The sequence below is a fragment of the Gopherus evgoodei genome, chromosome 2 (assembly GCF_007399415.2).
Source record: "Gopherus evgoodei ecotype Sinaloan lineage chromosome 2, rGopEvg1_v1.p, whole genome shotgun sequence".
NCBI lineage: Eukaryota > Metazoa > Chordata > Testudines > Testudinidae > Gopherus > Gopherus evgoodei.
Genome location: NC_044323.1, coordinates 188,416,442 through 188,435,446, shown reverse-complemented (window position 1 = coordinate 188,435,446; position 19,005 = coordinate 188,416,442). Strand labels below are relative to the sequence as shown.

The following is a 19,005-nucleotide window of genomic DNA, read 5'->3' as shown; positions in this document are numbered from 1 at the left end:
ACCTCACACAGTTTCATCAGGATAGAATCTGTTAATGATTGTGAGGAGCTCTGATATTACACAGACGAGGACCAGACAGAGGACAATGTTGCCCTTAGTGAAGATTAGAAATACTGATGCTGGGAGGTGTCTTTTCTTTTTTAAGTTCTACCTTTCTTTCATGTTTTAAAGTGGCAAACCAAGTTAATTGCAGTGTTTTCTCTGCCTAAAGTTTTTTGCTCTTGTTAATACAATGTTCCTTTGTCTTTTCTCGCTGCACGTAGTATTCAGAATCCTGCTGTCTCAGATCCTCGACCGAACAGAACCAGTCCTCTCATCCAGTCTGCCCTCTGAAATCCTAACAGTTTTTCAGTATTACAATTATTTTGCCAGCAACGGTGTTAGCGACCTTGGAAGCTATTTGTTGCAACTTGCAAAAGAAGGTAGAGTGTTTAAGTTCTGGCTGGAAGAAGGGAAATGTATCAAGGTGCTTTTGAGCAGCAGATGAAACAATTCAGCCCTTGGGCTGGTTTTTCATTAACTAACAGGGAAAAGAGGGAAACAACTGCCTTGGGTGTTTGAATAGGATTGCAATGGCACATGTGTATACTGAATAAAGGGGCGGGTATGTCCAACTGACACTCCCTCCTCCCCTCCCCTACATGCTCATGAGTATTAAAAACAAGTGTGTAGAAAGAACTAATGTTTTGGGGCTGGATGGTACTGTTGGTTTGGTCCCAAAATTTGGAAGGTGCTGAGTGCCCACAGCTTTTACTGATTTCAGTCTCTTTGTGCCCATCATCCCTTTTGAACCGATCTCATGAAGTGCCGAGCCCCTCTTGGGAAGTGCTGAGGAAGTTGAGCAAACTCTGTGCCTTGCCAGAGGTGCTCAGCACTTCAGAAGACCTGGCCCTGTGAACTCAACAGGGCAACAGACACTTGGCACCTGTTGGGACCCAGCCCATCATGCTCTAGACTTTCGCTCCTGGAGACGTGAATTTCAGTTGTTAATCTAGTGCATCTGAAATGGAGTTTGATGGACTCCTCCTAGTTTCCTGTTCTACATGACACAGTAGCACATCTTGGCATAGCTGCCAGCTTTTACTCAACAGAAGCCAAAGGACTGGGATAGGAGAGATGTTCAGTACTGAGGCGTGTTAGCAGGGGCTGTCAGCAGAGATGGACATAAGTGAGCAGGAAAAACTGGCACATGATGTCCTTGGTACCAATATATAGCAGAGGAGAAGATCTGATTCAAAGCAAGGCCTCCCCACATAGTGCTTCCATGGGGCTGTGTGGAGAAGCTTGCACAAAGCCTGCTCTCAATGTGGCTGGCTGAAGCCAATGCTATTAGACACTCACTCTCATGAATCTAGTCACTTTTCTAAAAAACAAAACAAAAACTAATAACCAATATAACATCACTATTACTATAATCAGATATCAGTGTCCCGTGTAAAAGCCACTCAAGACATGTGGTCTTAGATACAGAACATGCCTAAGGAAAACATGCCTCAAACTAAACTCTCCCCGTAAGATATTAAGTTTCCTTTGCTACAATCACTGATTAGAACTTGGGTTTTCTAGCTGCAGTAAGATTTGATTATTTCACTTTGGGCTGGGAATAAGATACCTAACATTCCATTTAGCACATCCACACGTTACTCCTGTTGAGAATGTATGCCAATTCTCAGCAAGAGTATCTGCGATACACAGCCCAAAAATTAAAACACTCCAAGTCAGAGCATTGCAATGCTGGCAACTCAATGAAGCAGGATTTTTTCACCTCTTTGTGCCAGTGGATAGCTGTTTTAAGTGAAAAGGAGTAACGTAATACATGGGGAGAAGAAATGAACAAAAGGAGAATACTGACATCTCTTTCTTTTACATTCTAGCCTCAGTGGTTCAGAAGCTGCAGACATTAAAAGATGAAAAACTGCTACAGAATATAGCTGAGCTAACCTCCAGCAGTCTTCCACCTCAGCAGGAAGTACTGAGGTCCTTGGCTTTACTTCTGACTGAAAATAAAAATGAAATTGGCGAGGCTGTGACACTACTCTTGTCAGCTTCAGCAAAAAACAGGCATTTCAGGGAGAAGGTAGGGAACAGAGGAACAATACCTAACTGAAAAAACAACATAGGAGACCTTATAATCATGTTCCGGCTAATGTGTAAAGTAACTTCTCAGAGTCATGCAGTGTTATTGTAGCTATGTTGGTCCCAGAATATTAGAGAGACAAGGTGGGTGAGGCAATGTCTTTTGACTTGATTTATGTTATTTGGACCTGAAGAAGAACTCTGTGTAAGTGCAAAAGCTTGTCTCTCTGACCAGCAGAATTTGGTCCAATAAAAGACATTACCTCACCCATCTTGTTTCTCCAAGTCTGACAATAATATACAAACATGCAGGTATGTCTGTTGATACCTGTCACAATCATATCTGGTCACTAATTTAAAACTATTTGGTTTGCATTGTATTCTCCAACCATCTATCGTGTTTCAGCATTAGTGGATGTGCTAGGTTGTTTATCTGGTGATTATTGAAATGCTGCTGAGCCATTCTTCAAGCACTGCCCTTTTGGAAAGAGATGGTGGTAAGATCTGGATAGCATCACAATTTCTAGAGGAAGGGAATTGCTGATGACCAAACAATCAGCTTCATGGTCCCTAATTAGGTGATAAAAAGAATTTGGATCAAAGACTTTAGATAAAACATGATTTGAAATTAAGGTAGTATAAACAACTAAACTAAAGAGAAGGGAGAGGTAATGATTGACTTTTGTACCTGCAATACCCTTCCCCATTTCTGCTTCTACCCCAGTGAAAGTTCATTCTTGGGTGCCCTGGTTGTGAGGAGGGGGCAGAACAGGAGGAGCGTGTGATGGGTCCAGAGGCGGTCGGAACAGCAATCCAGATCAGTGAGAGGTTGCATCACTATTTGCCCTGCAACCCAAGGTGCACCTCACAATGCTTTGCTGTTGTAGTTCCTAGCCTGGAGTGCTCACAGCCAGGCTACCAGCTTGCAGGTCACAGCCCAAGTGTCTGTGTGTTAAACACCCCGAGTGTCTGTGTGTTAAACAGCCCTTGTACAGTGGCTCTGACCCCAGCAGCCTGTCTATAGCCCCACTCTGCCTTCCAGCAGCTTTAATTACAAAACCAGCAAAGTGACCCTGACAAGCTCCCTGTCCCAAATTTCCCCCAAGTCATGTATTGTAGAACATCCAGCCCTCTCCTGGACTGTTCAGATAAATAATAAGGTCCATTTGTTCTTCTAAAAAATAACCTATCACTTCACTGGGGTAAATACACCCTTTCATTTAATACTGCACTGAGTTAGTTCATAGTAAAACTAAAACAAATGTATGAATAATAGGTCATAGGTTGAGTGATGCCAAGTAACTGGAATAAAGTTAGAAAAGGTCACAAGCAAATGAAAGTGAAAACATGCATCTAAACTTAACAGAGTAAGACATGGGTTTTGTTCAACATGGTTTCTCTCACCGGTCATAATTAACTTTTTCTCAGTCATGACCTTCTACAAAAGCATAAGGGGCTGATTTCAACAGTCTTCCTAAGTAGGCTTCTCACCTATAGTCAGTTCCAGAGACTTCAGCCCCAGCTTAGTTGACGGACCTATCTTTCTCAGCATGCTAAGAGCTCTGGTCTCTTGTCTTTCTACTCATGGATGCCAAAGATGGCTTCTGTCCTTGCTTATATCTTCCAAAGTTCTATGACTATTTCAAGATGCAGGATGTGCTCATAACATTATTCCCTTCCTATGGGCTTCTCATCCCTCTGTATGTAAATGAGGCTTCTATTGTTTTGATTCCACCATGCTTAATTTATCTAGAAGACAGGTGTAATAGGTTCACTACTCACTGCTGGCATACCTCCTCATGGCTAATCTGGGGATTAGTTTGCCACTGATTGGATGCCCTTTCCTGCAGTCACTCAGCCTGTTGTCTCAGTCTCACACTTCAGAAACCAGGGTAATAGTCTTCCTTGTGACACAGCTGTTCCCTCTTTGTGACTTGGCCCTCCAGCCAGGTCACTATAGTCCTCCCCTTCCAGGGTCTGTCAGTGTCTCTCTGGATAAGCTATTCCAGGTAGTCTTCCATCTTATGTCCAAGGCTGTGCCACTTCCCCAGTTTCTGGTTGGGGAAACTGGGCCTGTCATCTACTCCAAGTTCCAGCTCACAGACCCTTTGCTCCACAACCATGGTCTACTTTCTCTCAGACCTAGGTGCTCCTTTCCTGGGCTCTGTCCTACTCCCTCCTTCTATCCTCTGGCACCTGTGGGTTTGCCACTTGTCTGAGCTTCCTTTACTCCCCATGGCTGCTTTCCCCTGGGGCTTCTTGCCAGACCATGCAATCTCTAACATACTTCTCTCCTGGCAAAGAGTGACTACAGATTTTCTGTCTGCTGCCACCTTCTGGTGTTAGCTTTATAGAAGCCCTGCCTGTTCCTGCCCAGGTGAGCTTCATCCTTAATTAAGCATTTTGGATCCCTGGCTTCCCTCCAGGTGCAGCCTGTGCAGTTAATTGGCCCATCTAGCCTACCTTAATCTCCCCAAGTCTGGTGTGTGGGATGAACACCTCATCACAACAGATAAATAGCTCCTTTCTCTCCTGCCTGGGAGGGAACCTGTGTTTCCCCAGATTGGAAAGCCTAATATCAATGAGTATCAGTAATGCCTTATATAGTGTTAGTGCGTATAATTCACATGATATTAATCACCAGCATATCATAAAAGATCTCACTCTGTACACTTTTATAACACAGTACTATTGTATACAATCGGTTGATTCAACTGCTTATCGCTTGAAGTCCCACCCACCGTCTTTAGACTAGTAAACCTTTTGCAATGTAGTCTTTGACAAGTAAAACCCAGACCAAGCTTCCCTCTCCTGCTGGATGTCTCCTACCCCACTTCTTAGTGTGAGGTTTGCCTCCACCCTTTAACTTGATGGATCTGTTTAGGTGATAAGTAAATATATTCTTATTGTCTTTCAGAATACTTTGGAAGTAACTCACAGGTAGGGAAAACATGTTCCTTTGTCTAGTGCAGACCTGTTTACCAACTCCGCTGGAATGCTTGGTTTAAACACACTTTAGTCATAAGCCTAGCATATACCTTTACTTGTGTACACATGAGAATATTAATCAGTCAGTTATTAGTTTTCAAATGATACCTCTCAAGGTCTGTTTTGTACTAAGATTATTACAAGAGTGTGGAGGGTGTGAATACAGAGGTGCTTAGTGTCACGGGGGAAAAGACAGAATGCAGAAGAAGGGAAGAGAAAAATGCTCATTCTCCTTTTGGTCATCTTCCTCTGTCCCTCTATTCTCTCTTTCCTCAGTCTCTCTCTATTTTATCCTTCCTCATTTTCTAATTGTGCAATATCAGTGCTCTGTGCTACCTTGCCCCTCTTCTGCAATGGACAAAAAAAATGTCCTCTTCTCCTAACACAGGCCTGCTGCATTTATGTCTGGTTCACTGCTGAAGGGAAAAGGTGCTATGGTGCTTGTATCAAAACATCCTAGAATTCACTAGGAGCTGTCCGCTCTTGAGATTTGCGACTAACGCAGATTCTTGTTTGTTTAGCAGTGACTGGAACATTTCTAGAACTGAGCTGTGAACTTGGTTTAGCAGCTTCTGATAGCTTTGTGATAGTCATTTTCATTACAATCCAGCCTAGGTCACTAGTGACCCCAAGTCATTACCACCCCTGGGCCTAGAGGGACGACCTTGAAAAGGGAAAGACCAGTTTAGTCTCAGTCATGACCCACTTACTTCATGTGAAATCCAGCCCAAGTTTGTGATGTATTCATGGGAAGAGCTAGTGGTCTTGGTCCAGTTCTTAGCGAGAAAGTGTGCACATTAAAGCAATCAACAATAATTGGTGCCCTTGATGGAAGTTTCTCAGAGAGGCCAATCAATGATATACCCCATTATCATATCCAGAGCCATCCAATTACCCAATACATGATGATTTTTCCTTTTCAATCCTGTATCCACATTGTTAGGTAATTTGGTTTTGCATGTTTGGAAATGTAGCAATACATACATTACTTTCACTTTTCTGCTCAACACAGCTACAAAACATCTTAATTGGTGTCCTTCTGTTTTCCAGGCTTTAATTTACTACTGTGAAGTGCTAACACAGCCTAACCTCCACCTACAGAAAGCAGCTTGCATGGCATTGAAATGCCTTCAGGTAAAATGTGATGCAATCAGTGATTGAACTTTGTTCTTGCTTTGAACTTCCATGAGAGAACAAAGTAAAGATTCTATTCAGTAGATCAGTGGTTCTCAAACTGTGGGTTGGGACCCCAAAGTGGGTTGCGACCCTATTTTAATAGGGTCACCAGGGCTGGCTTAGACTTGCTGAAGCCCAAGCCCCACCACCCAGAGCCAAAGCTGAAGCTCAAGGGCTTCAGCCCTGGGTGTAGGGGCTCAGGTTTCAGTTTCAGCCCTGGGCGGCAAGGCTCAGGTTACACACTCTCTGCCTGGGGCTGAAGTCCTGGGGCTTCAGATTTGCCTCCCACCCCGAGCATTGGGGCTCAGGCTTTGACCGCCCCCCATACCCAGTGCAATGGGGCTCAGGTGGGCTCACTCAGGCTTTGGTCCCCTCCTCCTGAGATCATCTAGCAATTTTTGTTGTCAGAAGGGGGTCGTGATGCAATGAAGTTTGAGAATCCCTGCAATAGAGCCTCTTGAGCACAGAGATGCACATACAGCAAGATGCAAGCAGCAGCAGCAGCAACATGAGCATTGCTTTTTATTTTGTATTTTGTGCCCTGATATTTTACAAATGGCTCGTTGGCCTGAATTGTTTAGAATCTTGATTTTTAAAGCAATCAGTTTCTGATGATGATTAACTATGCATTAGGCATCTGTCTCTTTGTGCCTTGATAAAAAGGATCTTATTTCTCTTAGGCGATAGAGGGTATGTCCTACATGGAAAAAAAAATAAAAAAGTACAGAGTACAGAGTCTTGGTAGAAGGGAAAAAAATTGTCTTCTTGAGCAAAATTATAATGGACATAGCCAAAAAATGTAAAAGGGGGAGGGGAGAGAGAGAGAGAGATGGAGACATACTAGCTGTTCTCAATCCTTGAACCCTCATATGGTCCCTGAAGTTAGGTAGCTCCAGTATGTGCCCCATCCAAATATATATATAAAAAAGTTATATTTCATGAGATACAGACATTACAGAGTGGTGATCCCTCTACCACCAGTACTCCTGTTCTTTTTGCGGATACAGACTAACACGGCTGCTACTCTGAAACATATTTTTAACAATGAGGCTGATTAACCATTGGAGCAAACTACAAGAAATCAAGATTTGGGGACTTCTGGGAAGATATGGTTTAGCCAAACACAAGTTATTGGGCTAAATACAGGGGTAGCTGGGTGAAATTAAAGGCCCATGTTATACAGGAGGTCACCCCAGATGATCTAATGGTCCCTTTAAAAATCTATGAATCTGTGAAGAACCGGCCTATAATGGAAAATGGAAACACTTGAGATTTTACTCTTAGCTGACCTCCACACCCACCCTAACCTTAGCCCTACCCCATTGTCTAGGTTTTTCTGCTATTCTCCTCCTGGGGAGGAGATGGGAGAGAATGAACCAGGACAGATAGTTATGTTGCTTAATGCGCAAATGGAGAGTGCTCAGATACTACAGTGATGGGTGAAGTATATAAGAACCAGAAGAGAAGGAGAGAATTGTTATTTCGAAAAAGACATCACATTAAACTTAAAAAAAAAATAGAATAAGTCATCTCATATTTTGAAGCCACATAATCTATGTTCCTTTAAACACCTTCTTTCTGGGGTGATGGGACAGCACCCATCTCTGTTCCACTCATCACCACTTTCACAGTTGTAGCACCCATGGCAAGGGCAATCACAACTGTTGCTTTGTCCAAAGGTCTGAGATTTTTGCATCAGAAATGTTACTCCTTGCTCTCTGGGAAAGTAACAAATTGAGCTCAAACACGGAGATGCAAATCACTGTTTGTATGTGTTTGGGGTGGGAGAGAGATGTGGAGAAGGAGGTTTATGTATACCCACTCAAGAATACGAATAGATAGTAACTGGTAATGTCAACATGTGTTTTTTCACTTTCTAGGCTACTGAAAGTATTAAAATGCTAGTTACGCTCTGCCAATCTGACAATGAAGAAATCAGAAAAGTAGCATCTGAAACCCTTCTCTCTCTTGGTGAGTTGTGTGTCTGTTCTATTTTACTGTTGTATACAGTATCTAATTAACACAGCCAAGAAGCATACACATTTTAAGACAATAAAAATACAGCTAGACCTGTAGACTCAAACAGCTTAAAAAAAAAGAAAGAAAAAGAAACCGAAAGAAATTGGACCGAAAAACGGGGGTGGGGAATCATACAAAAAGGAGGAAGAAGAGAAACTAAAAATGGTTGAGAACAGAAATATCTTGCTGGCAATCTGGACCACAAATATTAAAAATTCCATAAAGGCCTACCCTGTGCAGCGTAAAATGAGAAAAGGAGTAGGTTTTATAACTTAGTGTTTCTCAGCCTTTTTGATACCAGGGACCAGCTTGCTGCCTTTGTAAACTCTTGTCAGGGAGATCTCAGGGACTGGCACCAGTCTATGGACCAGTCGTTGAGAGACCTTGATCCAACTTACATCTTCTAACGTGGCCCTATTGGTGGGGGCGGGTTTCCCTACAACTCTGTCCCTTGTGCCCTCAGCCAGTAAACTACACTGACATACACTCACCATGACAAACCAGCATGTTACTAACCCCTCTATATAGCCCCAAATTTGGCCTTCTTTTCTCAAACCCAAATAGAATTAACCTTGGGACACAAAGCAAGAGCAATCAAGTCTATCTCATTTACCTTGCAGGTCAATGTATATAGGGTAGGGGAAAGTATAGAGAAAGAAAAGGGATATTAATAACTAGAGCTCTTGGGTATGCTGAGGTTTTGCAGCCAGGGAATCCAATCCCTTCTGCTGAACTACTTTCCAGAATCAAAGATTTAATTGTTAAGAAAATTGTATCTCTAGCCCTCGCAGCTATGAAGAAACCCTTCCAAACAGGAACAGTGTATGTTGATGGTCTTTTTGAGTCTGCAGACAACTAGAAACAATAAATCTGTGAGATGTAAACTGGCCTTTTAAGCTCAGTAGGGTGTTTATTGTTAACTGTTTCACTGGTGATCATTTCAGCAGGAACTTCCAACCCCACATTGCCTCCCACACCACCTCAGAGGCTAAAAGCTTGATCTGTTCTTTGCTCAGCAGGCAAAACTTCCCTTTCCACTAGATAGCTCCTGCAATGCATTGGTACCATGTCAATTAAAAAAGCCCCAGCAGCATTCTGAAAAGTGAAAATGTGGGGAATAAAACTGTAATACAAACGTTACCACCACTAGGGCTTCTGCACTGACTGGAATATTTCCATATTTCATTAAAAAAAACTTTTCTTAATTTAAATGAAGCTGCAACAGCTGCTTCTCCAGGGTCCAGAGACCTTGCCACAGAGTACTGTGGGGCCGTAGCTATAACAGTTATACTGGCAACCTTGTTGGGGAGCAGGGAGAGTGAGCCACAAGGAACTAGCTAAATCTTAGAGTTGATATTCTATGAAATTCACTCTGCACGCATACAAACTGTATGAACAGATATTGTTCAGTGTAAGAGGGAGAGTGACAAACTAGGGTCCTGCCGGCAGTGCTGCTCTATTCCCCATTATTGCTATGCTAGCTCATGAGCTGGAAGAATGGTCACAGCCCCTTTTTTACATGTTGCAAGGAGTTAAATTCCCCTGACCCACACCAAGCTCACCCTCTGCAGGGCTGTTATGAAGCTCTTTGATAGTCCACAGATTCCCCTCACAAGCTTTCCTCCTACATAGCCCCACAGCAGGATTCAACTAGAGTAGCATAGAGGATTTTGTGACCCTCTGCACCATAGTGATTTTCACAATAGTGTCTCTTCTCTTGTAACAGTGCACTCGCTTCTCACTAACCAAGCGACACTGGTGTACTAGTGTTTAATAAAGGAGAAACACACTGAGGATCTGATCCAGCATTTTTTAGGCACCTGAAACTGATGTTCACAGAAGTTTTGAATATGAAAGAATGCAGGATCAGGCACAGAGGAGCACATCTAGCCTCCACCTTTGTGGATGTGAAGGCTTCTTGGTTGTTAACTCTACTGGGCCATATTAATAGAGGGGGGAACTGTTTAGATCCCTCCATTCTGCCTCCTCATGGGGTTCAGTCAGTCATTAGGCTGGAGTAATCACTAAAAGCAGCTCTGCAGCTACTCAGTGTCAGTGGGGAAGGGGAGATTCCTTTTGCCTGCACTCTTTCCCGTGGAGATACCGAGTACCTAAACCCACTATTGCAGAGCAACTGAGTCTTCGAATGAGGCTACATGCACCACTTCAGTGAAAGTTACACAAGTTCTTCAAACACTCTTTTCAGTTTCTCACACTCACTGACAAGTTGCATGGAAACTTCTTAAAGACACCATAATAGAGGCTCAACTTAAATGTATACCCCCCATTAAAAACCATAGGAAGAGAACCAAAAAAGTGCCACTGTGGCTAAACAACAAAGTAAAAGAAGCAGTGAGAGGCACAAAGGCACCCTTTAAAAAGTGGATGTTAAATCCTAGTGAGGAAAACAGAAAGGAGCATACACTCTGGCAAGTGAAGTGTAAAAATATAATTAGGAAGGCCAAAAAACAATTTGAAGAACAGCTAGACAAAGACTCAAAAAGTAAAAGCAAAAATGTTAAGTATGTCAAAAGCAGGAAGCCTGCTAAACCACCAGTGGGGCCACTGGACGATCGAGATGCTAAAGGAGCACAGAAAGAGGATAAGACCCTTAGGTAGAAACTAAATGAATTCTTTGCATCGGTCTTCACAGCTGAGGATGTGAGGGAGATTCCCAAACCTGAGCCATTCGTTTTAGGTGACAAATCTGACTAACTGTCCCTGATTGAGGTGCCATTATAGTAGGCTTTGGAACAAATTGATAAACTAAATAGTAATAAGTCACTAGGACCAAATGGTATTCACCCAAGAGTTCTGAAGGAACTCAAATGTGAAATTTCAGAACTACTAACTGTGGTATGTAACTCATAGACTCATAGACTCTAGGACTGGAAGGGACCTCGAGAGGTCATCGAGTCCAGTCCCCTGCCCTCATGGCAGGACCAAATACTGTCTAGACCATCCCTAATAGACATTTATCTAACCTACTCTTAAATATCTCCAGAGATGGAGATTTCACAACTTCCCTAGGCAATCTATTCCAGTGTTTAACTACCCTGACAGTTAGGAACTTTTTCCTAATGTCCAACCTAAATCTCCCTTGCTGCAGTTTAAGCCCACTGCTTCTTGTTCTATCATTGGAGGCTAAGGTGAACAAGTTTTCTCCCTCCTCCTGATGACACCCTTTTAGATACCTGAAAACTGCTATCAGGTCCCCTCTCAGTCTTCTCTTTTCCAAACTAAACAAACCCAATTCCTTCAGCCTTCCTTCATAGGTCATGTTCTCAAGACCTTTAATCATTCTTGTTGCTCTTCTCTGGACCCTCTCCAATTTCTCCACATCTTTCTTGAAATGCGGTGCCCAGAACTGGACACAATACTCCAGTTGAGGCCTAACCAGCGCAGAGTAAAGCGGAAGAATGACTTCTCGTGTCTTGTTTACAACACACCTGTTAATGCATCCCAGAATCACATTTGCTTTTTTTGCAACAGTATCACACTGTTGACTCATATTAAGCTTGTGGTCTACTATGACCCCTAGATCTCTTTCTGCCATACTTCTTCCTAGACAGTCTCTTCCCATTCTGTATGTGTGAAACTGATTGTTCCTTCCTAAGTGGAGCACTTTGCATTTATCTTTATTGAACTTCATCCTGTTTACCTCAGACCATTTCTCCAATTTGTCCAGATCATTTTGAATTTTGACCCTGTCCTTCAAAGCAGTTGTAATCCCTCCCAGTTTGGTATCGTCCGCAAACTTAATAAGCATACTTTCTATGCCAACATCTAAATCGTTGATGAAGATATTGAACAGAGCCGGTCCCAAAACAGACCCCTGCGGAACCCCACTTGTTATACCTTTCCAGCAGGATTGGGAGCCATTAATAACTACTCTCTGAGTATGGTTATCCAGCCAGTTATGCACCCACCTTATAGTAGTCCCATCTAAATTGTACTTTCCTAGTTTATCTATAAGAATATCATGCGAGACCGTATCAAATGCCTTACTAAAGTCTAGATATATCACATCCACCGCTTCTCCCTTATCCACAAGGCTCGTTATCCTATCAAAGAATGTTATCAGATTAGTTTGACACGATTTGTTCTTTACAAATCCATGCTGGCTATTCCCTATCACCTTACCACCTTCCTAGTGTTTGCAGATGATTTCTTTAATTACCTGCTCCATTATCTTCCCTTGCACAGAAGTTAAACTAACTGGTCTGTAGTTTCCTAGGTTGTTTTTATTTCCCTTTTTATAGATGGGCACTATATTTGCCCCCTTCCAGTCTTCTGGAATCTCCCCCGTCTCCCATGATTTCCCAAAGATAATAGCTAGAGGCTCAGATACCTCCTCTATTAACTCCTTGAGTATTCTAGGATGCATTTCATCAGACTCTGGTGACTTGCAGGCATCTAACTTTTCTAAGTGATTTTTTACTTGCTCTTTTTTTATTTTATCTTCTAAACCTACCCTCTTCCCGTAAGCATTCACTATACTAGACATTCCTTCAGACTTCTCAGTGAAGACCGAAACAAAGAAGTCATTAAGCATCTCTGCCATTTCCAAGTCTCCCGTTACTGTTTCCCCCTCCTCACTGAGCAGTGGGCCTACCCTGTCCTTGGTCTTCCTCTTGCTTCTAATGTATTGATAAAAAGTCTTCTTGTTTCCCTTTATTCCCATAGCTAGTTTGAGCTCATTTTGTGCCTTTGCCTTTCTAATCTTGCCTCTGCATTCCTGTGTTATTTGCCTATATTTGTCCTTTGTGATCTGACCTAGTTTCCATTTTTTATATGACACCTTTTTATTTTGTAGGTCACGCAAGATCTCGTGGTTAAGCCAAGGTGGTCTTTTGCCACATTTTCTATCTTTCCTAACCATAGGAATAGCTTGCTTTTGGGCCCTTAATAGCGTCCCTTTGAAAAACTGCCAACTCTCCTCAGTTGTTTTTCCCCTCAGTCTTGATTCCCATGGGACCTTACCTATCAGCTCTCTGAGCTTACCAAAATCCGCCTTCCTGAAATCCATTGTCTCTATTCTGCTGTACTCCCTTCTACCCTTCCTTAGAATTGCAAACTCTATGATTTCATGATCACTTTCACCCAAGCTTCCTTCTACTTTCAAACTCTCAACGAGTTCCTCCCTATTTGTTAAAATCAAGTCTAGAACAGCTTCCCCCCTAGTAGCTTTTTCAACTTTCTGAAATAAAAAGTTGTCTGCAATGCAGTCCAGGAACTTATTGGATAGTCTGTGCCCTGCGGTGTTATTTTCCCAACATATATCTGGATAGTTGAAGTCCCCCATCACCACCAAATCTTGGGCTTTGGATGATTTTGTTAGTTGTTTGAAAAAAGCCTCATCCACCTCTTCCACGTGATTAGGTAGCCTGTAGTAGACTCCCAGCACGACATCACCCGTGTTTTTTACCCCTTTTAGCCTAATCCAGAGACTCTCAACACTTCCATCTCCTATGTCCATCTCCACCTCTCATCTTAACCTATCCTTTAAGTCAGCTTCTGTACCAGATGACTGGAGGATAGCTAATGTGACCCCAATTTTAAAAAAAATCTCCAGAGGCGATCCCAGCAATTACAGGCCAGTAAGCCTGACTTCAGTACTGGGCAAACTGGTTGAAACTATAGTAAAGAACAGAACTATAAGACACATGGATGAACACGATTTGTTGGGGAAGAGTTAACTTTTTTAATAAAGGGAAATCATGCCTCAGCAATCTATTAGAATTCTTTGAGTGGGGTCAACGAGCATGTGGACAAGGGTAATCCAGTGGATATAGTGTAGTTAGATTTTCAAAAGCCTTTGACAAAGTCCCTCATCAAAGGCTCTCAAGCAAAGTAAGCTGTCATGGGAAGGTCCTCTCATGGATCAGTAACTGGTTAAAATACAGGAAGCAAAGGGTAGGAATGAATGGTCAGTTTTCAAAACAGAAAGAGGTAAATAGTGGTGTCCTCTAGGAGTCTTTATTGGGACCAGTACTGTTCAACATATTCATAAATGATCTGGGAAAACAAAACTACTCAAGATAGTTAAGTCCAAAGCAGACTGCAAAGAGTTTTACAAAGGAACCTCACAAATCTGGGCAACAAAATGGCAGATGAAATTCAATTTTGATAAATGCAAAGTAATGCACATTGGAAAACATAATCCCAACTATACATATAAAATGGTGGGGTCTAAATTAGCTTTTACCACTGAAGAAAGACATCTTGGAGTCATTGTGGATAATTCTCTGAAAACATCCACTCAGTATGCAGTGCAGTCAAAAAAGCTAACAGACTGTTGGAAACCATTAAGAAAAGGATAGATAATACAGAAAATATCATATTGCCTCTATAAATCCATGGTAAGCCACATCTTGAATACTGCATGCAGATCTGGTCGCCCACTTTCAAAAAAAAAATTAGAATTGGACAAGCTACAGAAAAGGGCAATAAAAATGATTCAGGGTATGGAACAGCTTCCATATGAGGAGAGATTAATAAGACCAGGACTTTTCAGCTTTGAAAAGAGATGACTAAGTGGGGATATTGTGGAGATCTATAAAATCATAACTAGTGTGGAGAAAGTAATTAAGGAAGTGTTATTTACTCCTCATACCACAAGAACTAGGGATCACCAAATGAAATTAATAGCCAGCAAGTTTAAAACAAACAAAAGGAAGTATTTGTTCACATAATGCACAGTCAACCTGTGGAATTCTTTGCCAGAGGATGTTGTGAAGGCCAAGACTGTAACAGGGTTCAAAAAAGAACTAGTTAAATTGATGGAGGATAGGTCCACCAATGGCTATTAGCCAGGATGGGCAGGGATGGTGTCCCTAGCCTTTGCTTGCCAGAACCTGGGAATGGATCACTTGATGATTATCTGTTCTGTTCATTCCCTCTAGGACACCTGACATTGGCCACTGTCGGAAGACAGGATACTGGGCTAGATCAGGGATTGGCAACCTTTGACATGTCGCCCGTCAGAGAAAGCTGGCAGGCCGGGTCGGTTTGTTTTCCTGCAGCCTTCTCAGGTTCGGCCGATCGCAGCTCCCACTGGCCGCGGGTTCACTGTTCCAGGCCAATGGGGGCTACGGGAAGCGGCAGCCAGCACGTCCCTTGGCCCACGCCACTTCCCACAGCCCCCATTGGCCTCGAACGGCAAACCACGGCTAGTGGGAGCTGCGATTGGCCGAACCTGCAGAGGCTGCAGGTAAACAAATTGTCCCAGCCCACCAGCGGATTTCCCTGACAGGCCGCATGCCAAAGGTTGCCAATCCCTGGGCTAGATGGACCTTTGGTCTCACCCAGTATGGGAGTTCTTATTGGCTCACCATGAATTCATTCTGTTATTGGATTGGTATTGCTTGGGACACCAAAAAAACCCTTAACCCAGGGTTGTTTGCATAAAAGATCACATTGCCACTCTGACCTGCCTTATGACACATGGAGACCTCATTCACTTCTCTGAAAGCACATGCAAAATATTAGTTAGATTGGACATAATGTGATGAAGTTCAAACAGAATACAATAATGAAAAAGGAAGGCTGATAAGACACAGCAAAATCACTGCTTACTCTTTTCTATTTGTGACATAGGTAAACTTAGCTTGGAAAGACACAGACCATTTAGCAGTACACCTGTGCAAACAGCATCACATGATCACAAGGCTCACCTGCTTCATCTTTGCTCCAAACAAATCTTCTCCACTTAGCCCAAACATTTTGTAATGCTATTCAGACCATCTGCAAATCCATACTCCTTATTACAGATCCGTAGCTCTCATTAAAGATGAGAGAGTATATCATGTTTTAATTTACTCAAATCCTTTGCTTATTTATTTTGATTAAGTGTCCACAATTTCATATAAAACTGAATCCTTACTACACCATCAGTGAATTTAGTAGATTGCCTGTACAAATAAAATTTAAAAATTACACTCTGGCAACCATCCTATTACGTATTAATCTATCTCCTCTGAAAATGTGGTGTGAAAGTGGTAGCAAGAATTTGTATATACGATGCAAAAACATTTGATAGAAGACAGCTTTTTGAGAAGACAGATAGTGGAAAAGAGTAGGCAATGGTGTTCCTATATATTTATGCAAGTAAACGGTATGTGGATTATTCACTACCACAGAGATGCAGAGTAAAAGTTTTTAAGGAATGTTTGACCATTCACAGCACGCTCAATTTTTGTGACTGATTTCTTAATGTGCACTGAACATATGAAAATTCCTATAGAAAAAGTCATCAACAAAGCAGTTCTTTCCACAGAAAAGAGTGCAGTGTGTGGGATTTTGTGTACACAAATGATGTAACGTTTTATTTATACTTTACTGTTTTGTGTCAGGTGAAGATGGGCGACTGGCATATGAACAGCTGGATAAATTTCCTCGGGAATTTGTTAAAGTTGGAGGCCGTCGGGGGACTGAAGTTGCCACAGCTTTTTAGACTCAAGATAATCTACCTAACAGTTAACAGTCATTATGACTGTTCACATTAACTGGAACGGTGCTGTAATTTAACAGCTTTAAAAACAAACCACCTTTTGAAGAATGCTAAAGAATGTCCTGAAAGTTAGCAACTTACAGACTTTAAGAAAAAAAAGTGTAAATTCCAGTTATTGAGTTCCTATTGGCTTTTCTTCCTAGCTTATGATGGAACAGTTGTATGTTGAAGACAATGCTTCTTCAAGTGCTTCAGAGTAAATGATGTAGTTGCAGTAAATCAGTCTCAGCAAACTTCTAAAAGATTTTAGAATTCAGCATCTTAATATTTTTACATAATTTTGCACTTGTTTTATTGAAGTTGTTGTTGTGTATGCTTGAAATGTGATGCTGCATCTAAAAAGGAAAAGTAGGGAGCAAACCAAGTGGAGCTACAAAGCAGCTTTCTCTCCACATTGCGTTAAGTGTTGGATACCTTGCAGCATTATAGCAGCATGGACTGAAACTCAGCTACCCAGATCTATTTTACTGATGAAATATAGATCAAGTTTCTTCAAATCAAGTTTTTGTCTCCAGAAACAACAGGCTGTAAACCCCCGGAGATGTTATTTCACTGACTCATTTTAAATGCCCCTGCGCTGGTCTTTTATTTCCTCCCTCTCACTCTCCAGTAATGAACCATGATTAATCCAGGGATTTGCTTGTGCTATCAAGCAATTACGTAGGTTTTATAGAAATAAATGGAAGGTTACATGTGCTCATTGTTCAAAAAGAAAAAGTGAATATAATACAATTGCATGAATCCCTGAAGCTGTTTTTGTTTCCTAGGTTACAAGAAGGAGTGGGTTACGTGCACTCTGGCTAGTGCATAGCAGCTTGCTATAGAGTAATTTCAGTATGAAGAATTAAAGCAAACTAAAGAGGACCTTAGAGCTGTTAAAGACAGAGTGCAAATAAAAGCATTTCCTCTCCCTCCAACTCCAAGTATGAAAGACTGAGTGCTTCAAACTATTGATTATAGCCCTTAAATTACACTCACTTCTTTTGTTAACAGAAGAGCATTGTTGTACTGCAGTAGATCTGACATGAAATACTATTTAGATGTTAATTAAAAGATCCAGCTTCTGATAGACTATACAGAAAATGATCACTAATAGTTCACTTCAAAAAGAAGCCTTGTGCGCCAAATACATTGGCAGACAGTTTTTCTGACTGTGAATGTTACCCACAATGTACATACAGCTGTATATTTATAAATATATATATATATATATATATTCCTTTAATTAAAGGTGCATTTGTACAGTCTAAAATATTTACTCGTTTACTGAAGAAAATAGGCTCTTTTTACAGAAGGTTAAATAACCATGTCACGGGTTTTATATCGCAGCTACTGCATGAGCCGATTCTCCCATCATGTTCTTTTGTTCTGACAGCTGCTTATTTTTTGCCTTCTAGTTTTGTGGCATTTGTACTCATATTTCCTATCACATTTAAGTTATAATAAAGGATATTTTAAATCACTAACCACGTTGATCCAAACTATAAAATGTGTGTGCTCAACCTTCTACACTCTGAAGACTAAATAACCTTAATACACATTTCTCAGGTTTTTGTCTACACTGGAAATTGGCCCCCAGCACCAGCCATCGGTGGCCACTAATCACTGTAGCTGTCCCAGGGCAGAGCCCATCCATTGTGGACAAGAAAAGCCTCAGTTCCCAATGGTGCAACTCCTTTCAGGCTGGCACTGGGGCAAATCCCCCAAATAGTTAATTAAGGTCTTAGTTTGCAACTTGTGCAGCTTCCTTTGTGCAGTCCCCCAGGAAACAATCTGCAAGGAGAGATTCACTGTTGTACTCGTACTATCATGAAGATATTTCATAAGAACATCTGAGGAAGGGATTAATAGTTCTGTTTTGACAGGTCTTGTCTTCACTACAAAACTAAGCCACAACTTTGAAGAGTCTAGTTAAATAACAATGCTATCCACTACTTTGCGATTAGCATTGCCAAGGAGAAGTCCCATTCAACATCATGTCAGCTAATCATGGTTAAACCTTGGTGCAACACTATCTAAGTCAGGGGTCCCCAATGCAGTGCCCGCGGGCGCCCTGGCGCTCGCTGGGGTGTCTAAGTATGCCCGTGTACTGGCCAGTGGATGAGCATCCACTGAAATGCCGCTGACAAGCAGCAGCATCCAGAGGCGTCGCCACCAAAATGCTGCCGATTTTGGCGGCGACGCCTACTGATGTGCCACTTGGCGGCATTTCGGCGGATGCTCGTCCGTCGCCA

General features: G+C 41.9%; 1 protein-coding gene across 1 annotated transcript in view; it reads left to right on the top strand.

Moving 5' to 3' along the window:
* The window catches only part of RIPOR2 (RHO family interacting cell polarization regulator 2), a 99,614-nt gene extending 81,377 nt beyond the window's left edge, over positions 1 to 18,237 (top strand). The window contains exons 18-22 of the mRNA XM_030552557.1: positions 264 to 422; positions 1,875 to 2,077; positions 6,115 to 6,198; positions 8,121 to 8,211; positions 16,614 to 18,237. Of these exons, the coding sequence (XP_030408417.1) occupies positions 264 to 422; positions 1,875 to 2,077; positions 6,115 to 6,198; positions 8,121 to 8,211; positions 16,614 to 16,714 (638 nt within the window). The 3' untranslated portion in view covers positions 16,715 to 18,237. The remainder of the gene's footprint in view (positions 1 to 263; positions 423 to 1,874; positions 2,078 to 6,114; positions 6,199 to 8,120; positions 8,212 to 16,613) is intronic.
* Positions 18,238 to 19,005: the final 768 nt, after the last annotated feature.